Genomic DNA, 21,665 nt, shown 5'->3' on the forward strand with positions numbered 1-21,665 from the left:
ATAAAAAGAAATATCTTGAAGTAATTTTCATGAATATTATTGGGTAAAAATATCTTGAGTTGATTTTTGTAGATATTATTAGGTAAGAGAGTCCTACACTCCACTCTCACTCCGGGTAAGAGAGTCCTACACTTAACTCTCACTTCGGGTAAGAGAGTCCTACACTTAACTCTCACTCTAACCTTATTTCTTCCATATCTCATCCATAAGTATCTCTCCAGCCACCCCTCCCCATGAAATTATCTTCATTTACACGTTTCTTTAAAAGAATATCAAATACTTTCTCTCAGACAGCTTTTAGGAGTTCTTTTGCACGCCCATTTCGAAGTTTTTGTAAGTGTTTTATCATAAAGTCTCCTTCATATAAGTTGTTCCTTTTTTAGTCTAGTTTACATGTATATCTTATTTGCCTCATTTGAAGATCATTTGGTCAGTCAAATATTGATTAAACTATAGAAAGGTCATTCTGGGAGATAAACTGGAGAATATGTTATAGTTTGGAGTTTTTGACCAATCTAATGGATAGATATTGGTCCGAAATTTTTATGGAGTATTGTTAACATGTATATATGACTATTGGTTGAGGAGTTTTGCATGATTAAAGGTTTTGATGAAAGATTTTCTTAGATTTAGAAACTTAGAAACTGGAAGAGGAAAAACAGTTTCTGTTTTGAGAAAGTTTAACTCTTTGGTGGTCTAAACCTATTCTAATGACTTTGATAATTTTATTGGAGGATCCTAAGCATCTTATATACATGTTATATTATTATTTTGAAGATATTTGATGTTAGTTTCAAAGATATGAAATTTTATGTAAAAAGATATTCAGATAAGCCAAATTGTGGATGTTCTTGACTAAATTTATGTTTTGGTTAATTTTTAACCATGTGATCTTGAATTAGAAGCTTATATATGTTTTAGGACATCTTTTTAAACCATGTGATGGTTTGGTTTGAAGATCACATATTTATAAGTCATAGATCAAAAGGTTGATCAAAACAAGTTGGAAATAAAAATCAATAGAAATAGCATATGAGAATTTCGGCCCTATGGAGTTTTAATAGTTGTGATTAGTTTTAAATTTTTATAAATTGATATTTGAGTTGAGGATAAAATTTACATGAGGTATGTACATTTTGGTGACTTTTAGAGTTAGTATGCAAAATCCTTAAGTTATCGGTAAAAAGGTCATTTTCCTACATGTAGAGAGTAAAATGGAAATTTTACTCTTTAAAGTATTTTCCATATTTCAAGTTATTAGTGATCTAGTGCTAACTTTTAGAATCACTAATTTCAGTTCCTCGTGATCACACTTGAAGTTTTATAAGAAACGCGGAGATCGAGGTAAGTTAGCTTTTAACTTACTAACAGTCTACTGTGTATGTGTGCTAAGTAAAGGAACTACAGTATATGTATATGTGTTATTATATATGTCATGCCATGCTAAGTTATCACGTAATTGTCTGTTATACAAAATTTATTCTGTCATCAGTTTTTATCTGTTACATAATATATTCTGTCATGTATTATTGTACGTTACAAGTACGTCATGCTAAGTATGCCATCTATTACATGTATGTCAAGTCATGTAATATTCATTGTTGCAAGTATGTCATGTTAAATATGTTGTTTATTATATGTTATGCCATGTTACGAAATGTTTTCTCTCTCAAGTTAGTCATGTATTTCAAGTTATGTTCAAGTCAACTTTATGTAGAATACATGGGGCCACAACAACTGTGGAGTATGTATTTAACTACAATTGTGATGCGTAAAATACATGGGGCCACAACAACTGTGGAGTATGTATTTTTCATGTTAAGTCAAGTTTGTGTAGAATACATGGGGCCACAACAACTGTAGAGTATGTATTTTTAATGTTAAGTCAAGTTTGTGTAGAATACATGGGGCCACAACAACTGTGGAGTATGTATTTAACTACAATTGTGATGCGTAAAATACATGGGGCCACAACAACTGTGGAGTATGTATTTTTCATGTTAAGTCAAGTTTATGTAGAATACATGAGGCTACAACAACTGTGGAGTATGTATTTACACGTAGAATACATGGGGCCACAACAACTGTGGAGTATGTATTTTTCATGTTAAGTCAAGTTTATGTAGAATACATTGGGCCACAACAACTGTGGAGTATGTATTTAACTGCATAGTGATGTGTAGAATATATGGGGCCACAACAACTGTGGAATATGTATTTTTAATGTTAAGTCAAGTTTGTGTAGAATACATGGGGCCACAACAACTGTGGAGTATGTATTTGCACGTAGAATACATGGGGCCACAACAACTGTGGAGTATGTATTTTTCATGTTAATTCATGTTTCAGAGCAAGTTCATGCTAAGTCAAGTTCAGTTCATGTTTCAATTTAAGTTATGTCAATTATGCTATGTTGTACGCTAAGTTATTCTTTAATTACTTATGAATTTGATTATGCATTTATGCTTTTACTGTCATCCATGCATCATTAGTCTGTATGGAAGTTTTTTTGTTAACTTGCTGAGATTTGTAATCAAATCTCACTGTGGTAGTCCCAACTACCATTCCTCCCGAATGGTAGATCTTGTTACAGGACCTGAAGGACGAGCAGGAGCTGACCAACTAGACACAGTCGACTGAACGACGGTGTGTCGTTAATGTTAATATAGTAGTTAAATTACTACTTGTACGATGGAGTTGCATTTCCAATACTTTTGGATCATAACTATTTTGGAATAGTGCTGTGATCTTAGTTATTCAATGGATCTTTATGTATGAAGTATGTTTTAAGTATTGGAATATTTTCAATTTGATGTATAGTATTGCTAAAGAAAAAAATTATCCGCTGCGAATATTGCATAATGTTAGATGCATGTTAGGATTATTGCATCTTATATGTCATGAACGGGGGCAGGTAACCTTGTGTTGCATGTCTCGACGCTTCAAATGTCCGTCCGATCCCAAACGGAATTTGGGGGCGTCACACACCAAGTCGTAGATAGCATTGGAGTCTGACTTATTAGCCAAACTATTATTCTCTTGCTGCAACATGGCACCAATGGTAGCTGCAGAAAGGACAGGAGATTGAGGTGTAGAATACCTCATGGATGGATCTAGAGGAATGTTAGAAGAATGAGCCATTGAGAAAAGAATTGAAAACTTAAAGTGAGAATGTTGAAGGAATGCAGATGAGTTATAGAGATGAGAATAACATTTGATCCAAATCGGATGAATTTTAAGACTGATTTTATAGAGATAGCATAAAGAATAAGACAAACTATTATCTCTTCAAATCTTATTTAGTCAAAAGAAATACAAGATATACTGGACACACATTGTCAAAAGTCTTCTTACTAAGCCAGCGAGATTAACAGTAGATTGTCCCTATTTTTCTAGTAAACGATGAACCTCTGCTGTTATCTGCCGATGTTAACCTTGTATCTGAACCCTTTCTCGTTCCAGCTCCTCTATTCGTGGTTGCAGATCATGAGCATACCAATCTGTAAATTTTTTCAACTCTTTATTTTCCTGCTTTAGCCTTTTATTCTCTCTATCCTTATTAGCAAGCTTCTGTCGTAACTCAGATATTTGGATGTTAAGATGATCAATCTCACTCATCCTCGCCATTAACCTCCGAGACATGATCGTAACAGAGGCAACATATTGACTACTGAGCATTCTTGATTCTGCAATAATCTCAGAATCAGTCCTACTAGAAAAGCAGTTCTCTGCTCCTATCATGGTGTTGACGGCCTCAGGAGAAAAGATTGATGGTTGATGCGTCAAGGGTTCCTGATTCAAGTCTGGAACATTAGTGGAAGAGAATTGTTTGGCCATTCTATCGTTATGGAAAAACAGAACTCAGGTCAAGAAGCGATTATTTTTTTTGGCATTCGATAGATGAAAATGATCATTTTTTTTATAGAAACTCGGAGCCTTCAATCCCGTTTGTCAACAACATCAGGCGATTGTTTAAATCTTCAGCCGTATTAAATTCATAGAGTTAGGCCTCGAGTCTTTGCAGCATTTTTCGGGTCACGGACGGCTCCTTTTTCAACTATCTACAGTGACTATTAAACGCATCGTTTTCTTTAGTCCATTTATTTGCTGCCGATCCTTTTTAATGATGCCAAAAGGGGGAGAAGTATTAGACTATAACATTAACATTGTTTGAATTGCTAAACTTATTATATATGCTTGAAATTATATTTATACTTTTGCTTAAAAACTAACGCACATTCTCAGGGGGAGCTTAAGTATTAATACAGCTTTCAGGTTCTATCAAGTATTTGTCATCATAAAAAAGGGGGAAATTGTTGAACCCAAGATTTCAAGTTTTGTGTAATTATATATTTACACATGGATTTTGATGATAACAAATGAATTCAAAGAATAAAGAAGTCTCAAACTCAAGTTGTCTACACAATGGAGTCAAGCACATCAAGGAAACAAGCATGAGCAAGAAGGGAACAAATTCACATTAAAGTTATATAGTAATGTTGTAAATCTCTTAAAATTCGAAATTAGGATTAATGCTCAAAATTAATATTTTATCATAAAGCATTAAAATACATTTTCCACATGTGCATGAATATTTTTGAAAATTAAATTTGAAAATTTTGAAAGATGATTGATTGTCATCTTTTGCATGTGCATGCCTTGATTAAAGGGTTAAACTTTGAAAATATTAAAGATGATTGATTGTCATCTTTCACATGTGCATGTTTTATTTGAATATTTTCAAAAGTGATTGATGCTTTTTTAGACTTATACAAAAGGTAGATGATTTTGTTTGAAAAATTTGAAAAGTAAAGTGTGCTCATTTTGTCATATGCAAAAAGTAAAAGATTAGGTTTGAATTTTTTGAAAAGGAAAGTGTGCTCATTTTGTCATATGCCAAAAGTAAAAGATTAGGTTTGATTTTTTTTGAAAAAGTGAATGATGTTGTCTTTGACAATTGAAAAAGAAGAACATTTTATTTGAATTTTTTGAAAAAGTGAATGATGTTGTCTTTGACATGCGAATCTTTTTAAATTTGAATATGAAGTCTCATATGCCTATAAATAAATCATTTGAGAGTTTCACATTCACAACACCAAGAGCATACAACATTCATTCAAAGCTTTCATTCTCTCTTCTCTAAGCATTGAGCCTTAATCCTTGTTCATTTTGAGAGATATAGTTTGCGCTGTATTGTTCTTATTTCACTCATTGATGAGTGTTTTCTGATAACCTACCCACTATCAGCTCTTGTATCAGAAAAATAGTGTGTATAACCCTTGTGTGTGTAGAAAGTATTCTACACGGGGAATAGTTGAATCACCACGTGTAAGGTGATTGGAAGTGTAGAGGGTGTTCTACACGGATCCTTTGTAGCGGTGTTGTTCAAAGGTGTAATAGGTTTCTATCTCCACCTGAAGGATGTTGAATAGTGAATTTGGGAATCCTCAAGGGGTAGCTTGAGGCGAGGACGTAGGCAGTAGGACCGAACCTCGTTAACATATTGAGTTTGCTTCTCTCTTACCCTTACTCTTTATATTTATTGTTATTTCATATTTTGTTTATATTTTATATTATATATTTGATTTATAATTGTTATTTTTTTTAATACAACTCAATTCACGCCCCCTCTTGTGTTAGTTATCTGGGTAACAATTAAAAATCGTGAAAAGAGTTATAAAAATTATTTTTCGTAATCTTATTTATACTTCTTATTTAAATCTAAAAAAAAAAAATCTATTTGCAGATTTACTTTCCAAATTAAAGATTATAAGTGTTTTAACTTTTTGTAACTATAATAATTCTCACAATGAGTAATATATTCATGCAACAAATTTTTAAATATAAAACTTTGTTGAGAGTAATAATACATATAGTTATAGATTATGTAAGCGTCGTGTAGTCGTTTAGAAAAAGATTGAGATTTGTGATTAAAAAAGTAATTTATTTTATTGTGAATATTGTATTTATTCATTTTTTTTAAAGTTATTGCACGACTTTTACGTACTCACAAATATCATTTCTCCTTTTTTAAATATAAGAACTGAATGATGTTATGTATAAGAATAAGATCCCAATTCACAAAGTTAACGGGAGAGGTGGAGGTTGAGAAGAGAAAAATAATCCGCTTATAAAGAAAAATTAAAAAGAAAATAAGATATTAACGACTCTCTATTAATTTTTAGAATTATCTTGTCTTGTCAAGACTAGGGATGAGCATTGGTCATTCTGGATGGAAAAAATCGACGAAATCGAATCGAGTTCCTATATATATTTTAAAAATATTTTTAATAATTTAATATATTATTTTTATATAATAATATATATAAGTTGATTATGTAATTTTTATTTAATTTATTATCATTGATCATATAAAAATAATTTTTTAATAAGTTAGATATATAATCTACATAAATAATTCACTTAATTTTAATTTAATAATTTAAATAAATTTATTTATTGATTTATCTAGAGAAAAAAGAATAAAAAATAATAATTAGATCGGACCCAATGGATAGGATGAGACTAGTTTGGTTCCTATAGATGTTCAGTCCAGTCCGATCAGGAGAAAATGATGGACCGCCAACCCCCTTAATTAAGACAAACAAATTAACAAGATTTAATGGTGTTTATTTATTTATTTTTCCTCTGTAAGGCATATTGTTCATTAATCAATAGTCATTTTAGATTTTAGGATGTTTCCAAATCTCTAATCCTGCCTATGTAGCTCACTCATTTTGTGATTCAAACTCGTGAAATAATTTTTTTAATATAATTGTTAAAAATTAAATCATTAATTCGTAAATTTTATAACTATTGAATATTAATTTAACTAAATACATATTTTTTTAATATCACATCAGTTGTTATGATTTTTATTTTTATTTTTGTTGCTGAGATTAGATTAATGGGTTTTCGCTATTGCCCATTCTAGCCTTTAAAAGAATATGCTGCCTCTTTCTTAAAAAGGGATTAAAGTCTGGCTCTGGTCTACGTCTACAGACTACAAGCAATGTAATGACTTTTAAGTTGGCATTACTCTCAAAGTGTGCTCCGCTAATAAGGTGAAATTGCTTTAAAATGGATAAAGATGAACAACTCATGATGGAAGGCAATTCAGTTTTGTTTGGATGATAGGTAATCTCAATTTATTTTATTTTATTTAATTATTATAAATTAATTTAATTTTATAAATTAATTTAATTTATTTTATTTAATTATTATAATCTTTTAAATTTTTAAATAAAATATAATAAATAATTTAATTTTAAAATTTTAAAATTAAAAAGTTATATTTTAATAATATTTTATTTAATTAAAAACTTTCGTAAATCAATAATTACAGCTTGACTGTCAATAGTTAAGTTGATGCTTATCTTGTTGTAATCAAAGTACTGGTAGACGTGGCAGATGTCCTATCATATCAGATCTGTCTTTATGTTGAATTGAACTGGATTTTACTGGATCAATGTGTTTTTCATTAAAAAGGAAAAAGTGATACTTATTTTAAAATAATAAATTAATTGATTGATAATGCCACAAAATACAAACAAATAGAAATGAGATATAATATATTATGGATGAAAAATTATTACCTTACAACTCTTTTATATATTATGTAAAATAAATTATTTTTATTATTATTAAATTATCATTTATCTTTTGGAAAAACTAAATTTAAAAATTAATAAATTCGCTTAATGGTCGGAAAAGTACTTCAATCTTGGCCTACCAGTTTGATCGATCGAGGCCACTCACCCGGCAGCTTACTTCATCCCTTGACCGTCACGTGTCAACTACTCAACGGGGTCTACCTTATCTTTTTATTTTCGTGGACGTCGAAGGGGCCGGACACGTGACCAGTCTCTTTCTAACACGTGTTCCCACCGCCTGCCCCAAAATCTCTTACTCAAACCGCCTACATCGCATTCGCTGGAAACTTCACGCGCAATAACATATCTACCGTCCATCCTCACCTGCACCGAGTTATCGTAGCCGTCGCCTCATCGACCGGCACTCTTCCGCCACGTGTAGTAATATAAACGCGGCGCATGATTTTACCCGATCCGAGCTATATAAATGCCAGAGCTCCTCCTACGCTTACTTTCCCACTGCTCAGGTCGAATTCCCGATTTTCAAAACTTTCCCACGCTTTCTTCTCTCTCTGAATTTCTGCTTCGGTTCCATATTTCAGCAATTGCAAACAAATGTCTCTGAGCATGACGCACCAGATCGGGGCCCTTGCCGGAACACCGATTCCAGTGGAGACCGGGACCACAACCGGAGAGTCTACGGCGACTCTGAGCGCATCCGCTGTGTGGAAACCTTCGGCGTCAAGTCTCAGATGCAGGGTCCAAAAACCAGACATTGTCGACGCGATATCTCCGCCGCTGAGCCCTTGCCGGTCTCCAATTCTAGGGGCGACCCGGCCAGATCTAACGGTGGCCTGCCGAGCATTCGCGACGGAGCTGAAAGAACCGGCAACGGAGACTTCCGCGAGGGAGTACAGGGAGGGGGTTGCGCAGGATAAGGGGAACGGGGTTCCAGTCTACGTAATGATGCCTCTAGATAGCGTGACGATGAACAACACGGTGAACAGGAGGAAGGCGATGAACGCGAGCTTGCAGGCTCTGAAGAGCGCTGGGGTTGAGGGTGTGATGATGGACGTGTGGTGGGGATTAGTCGAGAGGGACGCGCCGGGTGTGTACAACTGGGGAGGTTACACCGAGCTCCTCGAAATGGCAAAGAAGCACGGTCTCAAGGTCCAGGCCGTCATGTCGTTTCACCAATGTGGCGGAAACGTCGGCGACTCCGTCACGTGCGTATCGTTTCTCATTTTAATATTCAAATCAATTTTTTCCGCTTATTTTATCCAAGAAAAATGCTAGGATGTCCCTTCCCGTGCCCCTCAAATGACCGCTGGTAACAAAATTTTTTTTTTATATATATATTTTTTTAGTGATTAAAAAAATGATTTTAAGTATATTGATATTTTTTTTTATATTTTTTTAAAATATTTAAATATATTAAAAAAATCTGAAAAGAAAAATGAAAAAAAAATTTTTTTTACTGTGCGGTCAAAAGGAGCGGTGCACTCTGGGCGGCAGAGTAGCACCGTCCTTTTTCCAATTTCGTCTTGGTTTGGGGAACGTGGGGGATACGCAACGTGGGGTTTATTTTAGGCCAAACACGTCAAGGATGTGCGGAGCTCACGGCAGCTTGGCAAAACATGTGAAAAGTAAAAAATATACATCCTATTTTCTAGTTTCTACCGCTCATTTATTATTAATTATATATTTATATATATTTTTATTATTTATTATTTGATAATTAAGAAAATTGAATGAATAATATTTCGTATAATCGTAAAATTATAAGTGTTACGTAATTATTTAAAAAAAAATAGAGATTATGATTAAAAAGTTAATTTTTTCTATATAGATCTTATATTAATTATTTTTTTAAAATAATTGTAATTTTTTTACATAATTACGACTGTAAATATCATTTAATTGAATATATATATATAGATTTTAATAATTAAAGATGTTAAAAAAATAAAAATAAAAATTTCAAATAATAAATGAATGGTACGAAGTGATATCCATTACGATAATAGGCAGCTATTTCAAAAGTAATCCGTACTTTGCTTTTCTCACATTTTTGTTTGGTCTAACCTGGCTTACACGAGGGGAGGATATGATTCTGAGTAAATAATTAAATTTATTTAAAATTAGTACGGATTACTTTTCACATATTTTTGTTTGGTCTAACCCCGGCTTAAACGAGGGGAGGATATGATTCTGAGTAAATAATTAAATTTATTTAAAATTTTAAGCCTCTAATTATTGATAATGTTTTGGAGTAGTTACGAGTTTATAGGTCTGTTTTAAAATTAGTTACTTCGCTTGCAGTATTCCTTTGCCCAAGTGGGCTGCGGAAGAGATTGATAGAGATCCGGACCTTGCATACACTGATCAATGGGGAAGGAGGAATTATGAGTATGTATCACTTGGTTGTGATACCCTCCCAGTACTCAAGGGCCGAACGCCGGTCCAGTGTTATGCTGACTTCATGCGTGCCTTCAGAGATAACTTCAAACACTTACTTGGTGACACCATCGTGGTAATAATTCATCCTCATCAATATTGTACTTTTATTTTTTATTTTTGGTGCGCAATAGTTTTGCATAAACTGTGATCTGTGCAATTCAAGACTTCCAAGGTCAGGAATGGCCTAAATTGTGCAGTGCCGAAGGGCTACTCGTTTTTAAGGCCTCATTTGTATAATGGGTTGTTATGAATAAATTAATGTCACCTAATTATTATAATTTTTTTTATATTTTTAAATAAAATATAATAAATAAGTTAATTTTTTTAAATTTTAAAATAAAAATAATATTATAAAAATATTTTATTCAATTTAAATAACTAACTCTCCACTTTGGTGACAAATACATAATCAAAATTATTGGCTAAATGGTTTGTGATTTGTCCCATTTAGGAAATCCAAGTCGGAATGGGTCCTGCAGGGGAGCTCCGATATCCTTCCTATCCAGAGCAGAATGGGACATGGAAGTTCCCGGGAATCGGTGCCTTCCAGTGTTATGACAAGGTATTTTACAATCTCTTTCTTTGCGTGCCAAAAACATGCAGATTTCCAGTTCTTAGCTAATACTCATAAAATGATGTAGTATATGCTGAGTAGCTTGAAAGCTGCTGCTGAAGCTGCCAGTAAGCCGGAATGGGGCAGTACAGGCCCCACTGATGCTGGCCAGTACAACAATTGGCCGGAAGACACCCCATTTTTCAAAAAAGAAGGTGGAGGTTGGGATGGCCCTTATGGTGAATTCTTTCTGGGCTGGTACTCCCAGATGCTTCTAGACCATGGGGAGAGAATACTTGCATCAGCCAAATCGATCTTTGAGAATACAGGTGTTAAAATTTCGGTCAAGGTTGCAGGCATCCACTGGCACTACGGGACTCGATCCCACGCCCCTGAGCTCACAGCTGGGTATTATAACACTCGATTTCGAGATGGTTACCTTCCTATTGCCCAGATGTTGGCCCGTCATGGTGCGATCTTCAATTTTACTTGCATTGAGATGCGTGATCATGAGCAGCCACAGGATGCCCTTTGTGCACCTGAGAAGCTTGTCAGGCAAGTGGCTTTAGCCACTCAGAAAGCACAGGTCCCACTTGCTGGGGAAAATGCATTGCCTCGCTATGATGAAGATGCACATGAGCAGATCCTTCAGGCATCGTCATTGAATATAGAAGGAGATTCACAGGACAGAGAGATGTGTGCATTCACGTACTTGAGGATGAACCCGCAGTTGTTCCAGGAGGATAACTGGAGGCGGTTCGTGGCATTTGTGAAGAAGATGAAGGAAGGAAAGGATGCCCACAGGTGTCGGGAGCAGGTGGAGCGGGAAGCTGAGCATTTTGTGCATGTTACCCAACCTTTGCTGCAGGAAGCTGCTGTTGCTCATATGCACTAAGAATTTTAGGTCATGCCTGCTTTTGAACTTGGGACACTAGGGGGTAGAACAAAGTCATATAGTGACAAAAGATGGGACTCTACCCTGTTCGTGTTCTATAGCTCTTTTCTTTAATTTTAATATGTATCGAAATGTTTAATGTTGTCTTATAAGATGGACAATTATAGACTTTGAAAGTGTATAATGTCGTCTTATCAGATGGGGATTATAGGGTTGGTTGTTCAAAATGCACTGTCTTCTCTCTCTTAATTGGATAATACGTAATTATATATACTCCTCCATCTCGTTATACTCTCTTTGATGTTAATGTCAAATAATCTGTTCTCAAGCACGGTCGTGCAATTGGTGCCAAAATGTGACGTTTAATGATACACTTAGATTTGTGTGGGCTCGGCAGTTTTGGGGGCAACTTCAAAGATCGCTTTGGCCGCTTTTAAAGCATTGATGTTGGTTTATGTATATCTTCTATATATAAAAAGTGGCTATGTAACAGATTTTTATTATTTTAACAGAAATTTGTTGTTTTACTGTTAATTTGACCACTTCCGTTAAAAGTTAACTCCGTTTATTGAATTCATTTATTATGTTATTATTAGCAACATGTCCATTGGTTGGTCGAAGATCGAAAAAGGAGGATGTGTTTATAAGCTTTTCAACGGTTTCGTCTCTCGCACTGCCTGTAAGACACTCTTCAATACCTGTGTGGATGGATGGCTTGGATGCAATATTTCAATACTTTTTCAGCAGAGTAATGATGCACGTGTATATTTTTAAGCAATATTTTTATATTGAAGATATTTTTGTAAAATGATATTAATTTTATAAATTATTTTATAAAAATAATTTTTATTTAAAGCAAGTTAAATTGTATACTATTATCCCATTTATCTGGTATAAGTTGATCAAATATTTTTCATTAATTATCAGATTATTTTTTATTGTTTAAAACAATAAATTTATGAATAAAAAGTAGAATATAAAGAAACAAGTACCTTATGTTTCTTTATATTAAATGAATACTTGCTTAAAAAAATAAAAATAAAAAGAATACAAAGTGAGCCATGTGGGCTAACGTCGCTGTACAAGAAAAAGAACCTATAAATATCCTTAAGCATCTTTAGGTTATAGTAAAAATATTTTATTTCATAATTACAACTTTATCAAATTTTTACATAAAATATAATAAATAATTTAATTTTTTCAAATTCTAAAATAATAATAATATTAAAAAAATAATATTTTAACAATATTTTATTTAACTTTCAATTTTTATTTCAACTCATTTAATCTTAACTCACTATTCAAATAGCATCTAAAGGATGTTTGGAAACATATCTTATCTAATCTCATCTCATCTCATTTTCTTTCCAGACATCATTCAAACACATATGCTTTCAAACTAATCATTAAAAATTTGGAAATGAATTTAGACAGATTTAATAAACGGAGTTAACTTTAACGGGAACACTGAAACTAACAGTAAAACAACAAACTTCTGTTAAAACAACAAAAATCTGTTTCATAGCCACTTTTTATATATAAACATCAGGGAAACAATTTGTTCTCATATGAGATAGGTTCATTCTGTTTACAAATTACTTAGTTTATCTTGGATTACTATTTCAGAGGAAAATGTTTTCATTCAACGAAGAGTTTAGGATTGATTTCATAAACATTGGTTGGTTTCGTTGATGTATTATTATAGCTATGACAGAAAGAAAATCATAATGTTGCGTTTGGTTCTCCAGAAGCTAAACTTAAAAAATTTGAAATTCTCAGGTTTATGATTTGTTGGGTTTTTCTTTTAATCGATAGTTAAATTATAGTTTATTCATATTTTGTTTTCTTCTTACTTTATACGTTGAATATATGAAAGATTAATCTGCTATTCAATATTTATTTGTAGGAATATTGACCATATGTTAAAAGTGTTGCAGTAAAATTATAAAAAAAAATTGGAAGATTCAAGTTTATGTAGATCTAGAGAAACTGAAAGAGAAAAAATATAGACATTTTAATGTCCTCTCTATTGAAGCAGTGCAAGATGAGGAAAATGTTGGATTGTCATCATAGAATTAAAATTATCTCAAACAACTTTCATAAAACTATGGACAATGTTTATTTATAGGACCATACTATAGATTCTATTAATGTTTTTCTTTTATAATATATCACAACGTGTAATTATTTATTAATTATATAAACATTATATCGTTAGTTATTTAATTAACTAAAAATATTACATCTTTATGAATAAAAAATTAATTCTTAACAAAAAAATTAAATATAAATTAAGCAAACGTGCATTGCACGTTGCTTTTACCTAGTGTATATATAAAATTATATCTTTTGGAGATTTAGGTTGTGTTTGGTCATAAGAAATTTTTATCACAAATATAAAATTTTCATCTTATCATTACAATTTTCTCAAATTTTCATATAAAATATAATAAACAATTTAATTTTTTCTTGATTTTTTTAAATTTCAATACAATAATAATATTAAAATATAATATTTTAATATTTAATCTTAAAACTCAAAATTCTCATCTGAGAATATTCATACAAGTAAAATTTTTACATTAATTTATGTAAATTTAAGACAAAATAATAATAAATATTATTATTATATCTCCTTTTTTTTAATAAAATTTGTAATTTTCATGTATTGGGTTAATATATGTAATTAGTATTTAAAGAAATTTTATTAGCATCCAATATATATATTCAGAATCTGTGAGAGGTGCACGAGTTTGATCTTTAAATATGTAAAATATTTGAGTAAAATATTTTTTAAAAAGTGAATGAGTAAAATATATAATAAAATATATAAAGGAAAATATTTAAAAAGAGTGGGAGGAAAGAGAAAGAATAAGTAAAATATATTTTGGAGAGTGAATAATAGATCTTTAAACATCTAAAAATACATATTATTTATAACTATGCAAATATTTGAAGATATATAATCTAATATAGATAGATTTAGGCTATATAATATGACTTTATATATGTATAGACCAACGTAGATATTCTAAAAATTTTAAGATAAAAATTTGAAATTTTAGATGAAAGATTAAAATATTATATTTTAATATTATAATTTTTTTAAAATTTAAAAAAATTAAGAAAAAATTAAATTATTTATTATATTTTATATAGAAATTTAAAAAAATTATGGTAATAAATAAAAATTTTATGTTTGGGATTAGAATTCTCCATTTGGCGAAACAGAACGTAATCCTCCAGCTGGGTGTGCAGTTGTGGAATCACATGCAGACAGTAGAATTCTATGGCCACGTTCATAGGAGATTGTGGATACCGATAGTTCAGTTCCTCGTGATCTTTCTTACAAATCGGCCAACCAAAATGAATGACAAGATCATCCATACATGTTTCTAATACAGAAGAACAGGAGGTCCATAAATCATTAATATCGACCAACATTTTGCCTCAAAAAAAAAAAATCTGGCAAAGAAATTTGGAAAAGCTCGCCCTAACATGTAGGGTTTGGACATTTTGTCACAAATTTGTTCACATCCACGGCATATAGTTTTGTAGCATGCAAATAAGAGAGTATTATTTTTTATCTTCAGGTTTATTATCTCTGCTCCCATTGATTGATGGACACATTTTAAGCAATTTCATATGTTATGGAAAAATTATTTAAGATATGACACGATTGTGGATATGATTAGAGATGATGGAATTATTCACAAAATCATATAAAAACAATCTCAACAATTGATGTAGTTTCATTTGATCCGTTAGATCTACTTTACAATAAAAATAATTTTAAAATCTGACAAATTATATTAAGCCATATCAGTTTATGAGATTATTTTTGAGTAATCTCTTTGTGGATAGAATATTTCTCGATAATAATATTCCTTCTTAAAATAAAAATCATTTCTATCTCCTCTTCTTCCTTTTGCTACTAGCGGTTCAGCAATTCTTGGTGTTGCATGGTTAATTTCCTCCATGCTCCGTGGTTCTGGACGATATGCAGTTAAATCCGGTCACCCAAATGCCCATTTCAAAGGCAGAAATACACGCTCTGCACCTTCAATCAACCAAACACGTGTGCCCAGGAAAATCTCCCAACTCCCACATGTCATTTCTCTATGTACTCCTTGCTGCTATAAATACAATTCAAACAAACAGAGAATTACAACGTCGAGATCAAGGATACAAAATTTGGTTACATAGTTCAGGCATTGTAGTACTTTGTTTTGGTTCTTAGCAAATATGTCCAGTGCAAAGCAAAATCTCAAGGAAGGGCAATCCCAAGGCAAGGGCGAGGTAGGAATTTAATAAACGTGCATATATATAGATATACAGATGTAAATCTATCTAGCCACTTAGAACCCTTTTCAGCTCAGTACGTGTATATAAGTATGCCTGTCAAATATTGAGCATTTTATTGGGGATGCAGGCCATGGCTGACGAGTGGATGCAATCCACAAAGGATACAGCGAATGCAGCCATGGACAAGACTGCTGATGCAGCTCAATCAGCTAAGAACTCTGCCCCAGAAAACAAGGAGCAAGCTGCCGGCTTCCTCCAGCAGGTTGTCTTTCTTTCCTTTTTTGTTTTTCCCCCGTACGTCTTCTGCCTCTAGGACCTGGCCTCCTCACTTTTTGATGTGTCTGGGTGTGTGATTTGGGTTCGTGTCATGTCAATTTTCAATAAAAACCAATATGAAAAACGGGATTCTAGCCGCACATCACAGTGTTGGGACTAATATGCTAAGAGATCCACATGGGCTTGTATACAAACCTATATATATGCAGCATATATATGGTTTTATATAACATTAATGCTGCATATAAGACAACACACGTATTCACATAAATGAGAACGCTTCAAATACTAATTATATAGCAATGGAAAAGTAGAAGGTACTGTCGCGTAAGACACATGCATGGACTTCTTGCACCACATGCTTCGTATGATCAAGGGTACTGCTAGTTGATCATATTGCAGGGCAATATCGTATCTTTACGAATTGAAGATTGATCAGAATAATAAAAAAACTATATACTTTCTTACTGAAAATAATGGATTTGCTACTCTCGGCTGAGCTAATATAAGATGTGCAGAACAAAAATTGGTGGTACTGGTACGACGTTACTTTTGATCTGGTTCTGTAGACTGTAGGCCACATTTTAAAGGTATTTTCCAGCTTGATTAGCCCGGAGCTTCACACACAGTGCAATATTTTTGTTGTTACAGACAGGAGACCAGGTAAAAGGCATGGCTCAGGGCGCAATGGACACTGTCAAGAGCACACTTGGAGTGAGTCATGACAAGCAATGAAACAAAACCACCTATTGCACGGGTCTCCTCTCGTAATGCATGCTGCATTGAACGCATGTTGGATTTAGGTTTTCTCTAGGTTTTTGCTTTCACATGGTCGATCTGATCATTCTTTTCAAAAGAACTCTTCAGTCGGTTGTACTAGAGCCTTTTGATTTTCATACTTTTGCCAGCTTCTTCATTGTAATAGCAGATGTAATAAAGGCTTAACAATAATGCAAACGTAATAATAATACTGTGTTGCCCAGATGACTAACACAAGAGGGGGGGTGAATTGAGTTGTATTAAAAAAAAATAACAATTATAAATCAAATATATAATATAAAATATAAACAAAATATGAAATAACAATAAATATAAAGAGTAAGGGTAAGAGAGAAGCAAACTCAGTATGTTAACGAGGTTCGGCCCCACTGCCTACGTCCTCGCCTCAAGCTACCCCTTGAGGATTCCCAAATTCACTATTCAACCTCCTTCAGGTGGAGATAGAAACCTATTACACCTTTGAACAACACCGCTACAAAGGATCCGTGTAGAACACCCTCTACACTTGCAATTACCTTACACGTGGTGATTCAACTATTCCCCGTGTAGAATACTTTCTACACACACAAGGGTTATGCACACCCTTTTTCTGATACAAAAGCTGATAGTGGGTAGGTTATCAGAAAACACTCCTCAACGAGTGAAATAAGAACAATACAGCGCAAACTATATCTCTCAAAATGAACAAGGATTAAGGCTCAATGTTTAGAGAAGGGAGAATGAAAGCTTTGAATGAATGTTGTATACTCTTGGTGTTGTGAATGTGAAGCTCTCAAATGATCTATTTATAGGCATATGAGACTTCATATTCAAATTTAAAAAGATTCACATGTCAAAGACAACATCATTCACTTTTTCAAAAAATTCAAATAAAAGGTTCTTCTTTTTCAATTGTCAAAGACAACATCATTCACTTTTTCAAAGAATTCAAATAAAAGGTTCTTCTTTTTCAATTGTCAAAGACAACATCATTCACTTTTTCAAAAAATCAAACCTAATCTTTTACTTTTGACATATGACAAAATGAGCATATTTTCATTTTCAAAAAATTCAAACCTAATCTTTTACTTTTTGTATAAGTCTAAAAAAGCATCAATCACTTTTGAAAATATTCAAATAAAACATGCACATGCAAAAGATGACAATCAATCATCTTTAATATTTTCAAAGTTCAACTCTTTAATCAAGGCATGCACATGCAAAAGATGACAATCAATCATCTTTAATATTTTCAAAGTTCAACCCTTTAATCAAGGCATGCACATGCAAAAGATGACAATCAATCATCTTTCAAAATTTTCAAATTTAATTTTCAAAAATATTCATGCACATGTGGAAAATGTATTTTAATGCTTTATGATAAAATATTAATTTTGAGCATTAATCCTAATTTCGAATTTTGAAGAGATTTACAACATTACTCTATAATTTTAATGTGAACTTGTTCCCTTCTTGCTCATGCTTGTTTCCTTGATGTGCTTGACTCCATTGTGTAGACAACTTGAGCTTGAGACTTCTTTATTCTTTGAATTCATTTGTTATCATCAAAATCCATGTGTAAATATATAATTACACAAAACTTGAAATCTTGGGTTCAACAATCTCCCCCTTTTTGATGATGACAAATACTTGATAGAACCTGAAACCTGTATTAATACTTAAGCTCCCCCTGAGAATGTGCGTTAGTTTTTCAAGCAAAAGTATAAATATAATTCCAAGCATATATAACAAGTTTAGCAATTTAAACAGTGTTAATGTTCTAGTCTAACACTTCTCCCCCTTTTGGCATCATTAAAAAGGATCCGCAACAAGTAAATGGACTGAAGAAAACGATGCGTTTAATAGTCACTGTAGATAGTTGAAAAATGGAGCCGTCCGTGACCCGACAAGTGCTGCAAAGCCTCGAGGCCTAACTCTATGAATTTAATACGGCTGAAGATTTAAACAATCGCCTGATGTTGTTGACAAACGGGATTGAAGGCTCCGAGTTTCTATAAAAAAATGATCATTTTCATCTATCGGATGCCAAAAAAATAATCACTTCTTGACCTGAGTTCTGTTTTTCCACAACGATAGAATGGCTGAGCAATTCTCTTCCACTAATGTTCCAGACTTGAATCAGGAACCCTTGACGCATCAATCATCAATCTTCTCTCCTGAGGCCGTCAATACCATGATAGGAGCAGTGAACCGTTTTTCTAGTAAGGCTGATTCTGAGATTATTGCAGAATCAAGAATGCTCAGTAATCAATATGCTGCCTCTGTTACGATCATGTCTCGAAGGTTAATGGCGAGGGTGAGTGAGATTGATCATCTTAACATGCAAATATCTGAGTTACGACAGAAGCTTGCTAATAAGGATAGTGAGAATAAAAGGCTAAAGCAAGAAAACCAAGAGTTGAAAAAATTTGCAGATTGGTATGCTCATGATCTGCAACCACGAATAGAAGAGCTGGAACGAGAAAGGGTTCAGATACAAGGTCAACATCGGCAGATAACAGCAGAGGTTCATCGTTTACTAGAAAAATAGGGACAATCTACTGTTAATCTCGCTGGCTTAGTAAGAAAACTTTTGACAATGTGTGTCCAGCATATCTTGTATTTCTTTTGACTAAATAAGATTTGAAGAGAAAATAGTTTGTCTTATTCTTTATGCTATCTCTATAAAATCAGTCCTGAAGTTCATCTAATCCGCATCAAGTTTTCATCTCATCTCTATAACTCATCTGCATTCCTTCAGCATTCTCGTTTTAAGCCTTCTATTCTTTTCTCAATGGCTCATTCTTCTAACATTTCTCTAGATCCATCCATGAGGCATTCTGCATCTCAACCTCCTGTTCTTTCTGCAGCTACCATTGGTGCCATGTTGCAGCAAGAAAATAATAATCTGACTAATAAGTCAGATTCTGATGCTATTTATGACTTGGTGAGTCTTGGGACTCGCTACTCTTCCTCTATTGTGGCTTTTTCTCAGCGGCTACAAGCCAAAAATCACGAAGTTGAAAAGCTCAAAGAACAAATTGTTGTACTTCAACAAATTGTTCAAGAGTCTCACACAAGGGAAGGAATCATTCGGCAGAAGAATAAACAGTTGAAATCTTTATTAGATTCTTCATTCCGCTTGCCGGTTCCCATGAATAAGAATGACATGATATTGTATGAAGAGAATGAGCGTCTCAAACATGAGGCTAAGAATCTCAAATTTATGTAAAAGTATTAAAAAAAATCTATCTCTATTTTTATTGACTCAGGTCTATCTTTTAAGAGATATTCATAGCATGCATCATACCTATTTCTCTTCTGATCATACATAATCTATCTTCTGGTAAAGGTTTTGTGAAAATATCTGCTAACTGATCGTGTGTGTTTGTGAACTCTAACATTATATCACCTTTTTGCACATGATCTCGAAGAAAATGATACCTTATTTCAATATGCTTAGTTCTAGAATGTTGTATTGGGTTCTTTGAAAGATTTATAGCACTTGTATTATCACATTTGATTGGAATGTGATTATACATGAGTTTAAAATCTTCAAGTTGTTGCTTCATGTAGAGAACTTGAGCACAACAACTACCCGCAGCAACATATTCTGCCTCAGCAGTAGATAGTGCAACAGAATTTTGTTTTTTACTAAACCAGGAAACTAATGCATGACCTAAGAAATGGCATGCTCCACTAGTGCTTTTTCGATCTATTTTACAGCCAGCATAATCTGCATCTGTGTAGCTGATTAAATCGAAAGATGTGTGCTTAGGGTACCATAACCCTAGGTTAATTGTACCACTAAGATATCTAAGAATGCGCTTAACTGCAATTAAATGTGATTCTTTTGGAGATGATTGAAAACGTGCACATAAGCACACACTAAACATAATATCTGGTCTACTGGCTGTTAAATATAATAAGCTACCAATCATACCTCGATATATCTTCGAGTCAACTGGCTTACCGGATTCATCTTTATCAAGTTTAGTTGATGGGCTCATTGGTGTTCCAATTTCCTTAGCATTTTCCATCCCAAACTTCTTCAGTAATTCCTTAATATATTTTGATTGATTGATGAATGTCCCACTTTTTGCTTGCTTAATTTGCAATCCGAGAAAGAATGTAAGTTCACCCATCATGCTCATCTCAAATTCTTCCTGCATAGTCTTAGCAAAAACTTGACACATATTTTCATTAGTAGCACCGAATATTATATCATCAACATAAATCTGAATCAAAAGAATATCATCATTTTCATATTTAATGAAAAGAGTTGTGTCGATTTTTTCCTCTTGAAAAACCTTTTTCAATCAAGAAACCACTGAGTCTCTCGTACCAAGCTCTAGGAGCTTGTTTAAGTCCATATAGTGCTTTTGTGAGTTTGAAAACATGATTTGGGGAAATATGATTTTCAAAACCTGGAGGTTGCTCAACATATACCTCTTCATTTATAAAACCATTTAAGAAAGCACTTTTAACATCCATTTGAAAAAGTTTGAAATCTTTATAACAAGCATATGCAAGTAGCATTCGAATAGCTTCTAATCTTGCGACAGGTGCATATGTCTCATCATAATCGATTCCTTCTTCTTGATTAAAACCTTGGGCTACAAGTCGAGCCTTATTTCTAGTAATGACTCCAGACTCATCTTTCTTGTTTCTAAAAACCCATTTTGTTCCAATAATAGTATAATTTTTGGGTCTAGGAACAAGTGTCCAAACATCATTTATTTCAAATTGATTCAACTCTTCTTGCATAGCTAGAATCCAAGATTCATCAAGAAGTGCGTCATCAATATTTTTGGGTTCAATTTGA

At 33.0% G+C, this 21,665-nt stretch overlaps 2 protein-coding genes across 2 annotated transcripts; both read left to right on the plus strand.

The window, feature by feature from the left end:
- The first annotated feature begins 8,088 nt into the window (after positions 1 to 8,088).
- Positions 8,089 to 11,773, plus strand: LOC122276171 (beta-amylase 1, chloroplastic-like). The gene is made up of 4 exons (XM_043085727.1): positions 8,089 to 8,818; positions 9,915 to 10,125; positions 10,504 to 10,614; positions 10,694 to 11,773. The coding sequence occupies exons 1-4, from the start codon at positions 8,208 to 8,210 to the stop codon at positions 11,498 to 11,500; spliced, it is 1,740 nt and encodes a 579-aa protein (XP_042941661.1). The 5' UTR covers positions 8,089 to 8,207; the 3' UTR covers positions 11,501 to 11,773.
- A 3,869-nt stretch (positions 11,774 to 15,642) lies between these two features.
- On the plus strand, positions 15,643 to 17,065 carry LOC122302989 (late embryogenesis abundant protein 2). Its single transcript, XM_043114504.1, has 3 exons — positions 15,643 to 15,799; positions 15,933 to 16,067; positions 16,733 to 17,065. The coding sequence occupies exons 1-3, from the start codon at positions 15,746 to 15,748 to the stop codon at positions 16,814 to 16,816; spliced, it is 273 nt and encodes a 90-aa protein (XP_042970438.1). The 5' UTR covers positions 15,643 to 15,745; the 3' UTR covers positions 16,817 to 17,065.
- The last annotated feature ends 4,600 nt before the right edge of the window (positions 17,066 to 21,665 follow it).

Source organism: Carya illinoinensis, chromosome 1 (genome assembly GCF_018687715.1).
Source record: "Carya illinoinensis cultivar Pawnee chromosome 1, C.illinoinensisPawnee_v1, whole genome shotgun sequence".
NCBI classification, from domain to species: Eukaryota; Viridiplantae; Streptophyta; class Magnoliopsida; order Fagales; family Juglandaceae; genus Carya; species Carya illinoinensis.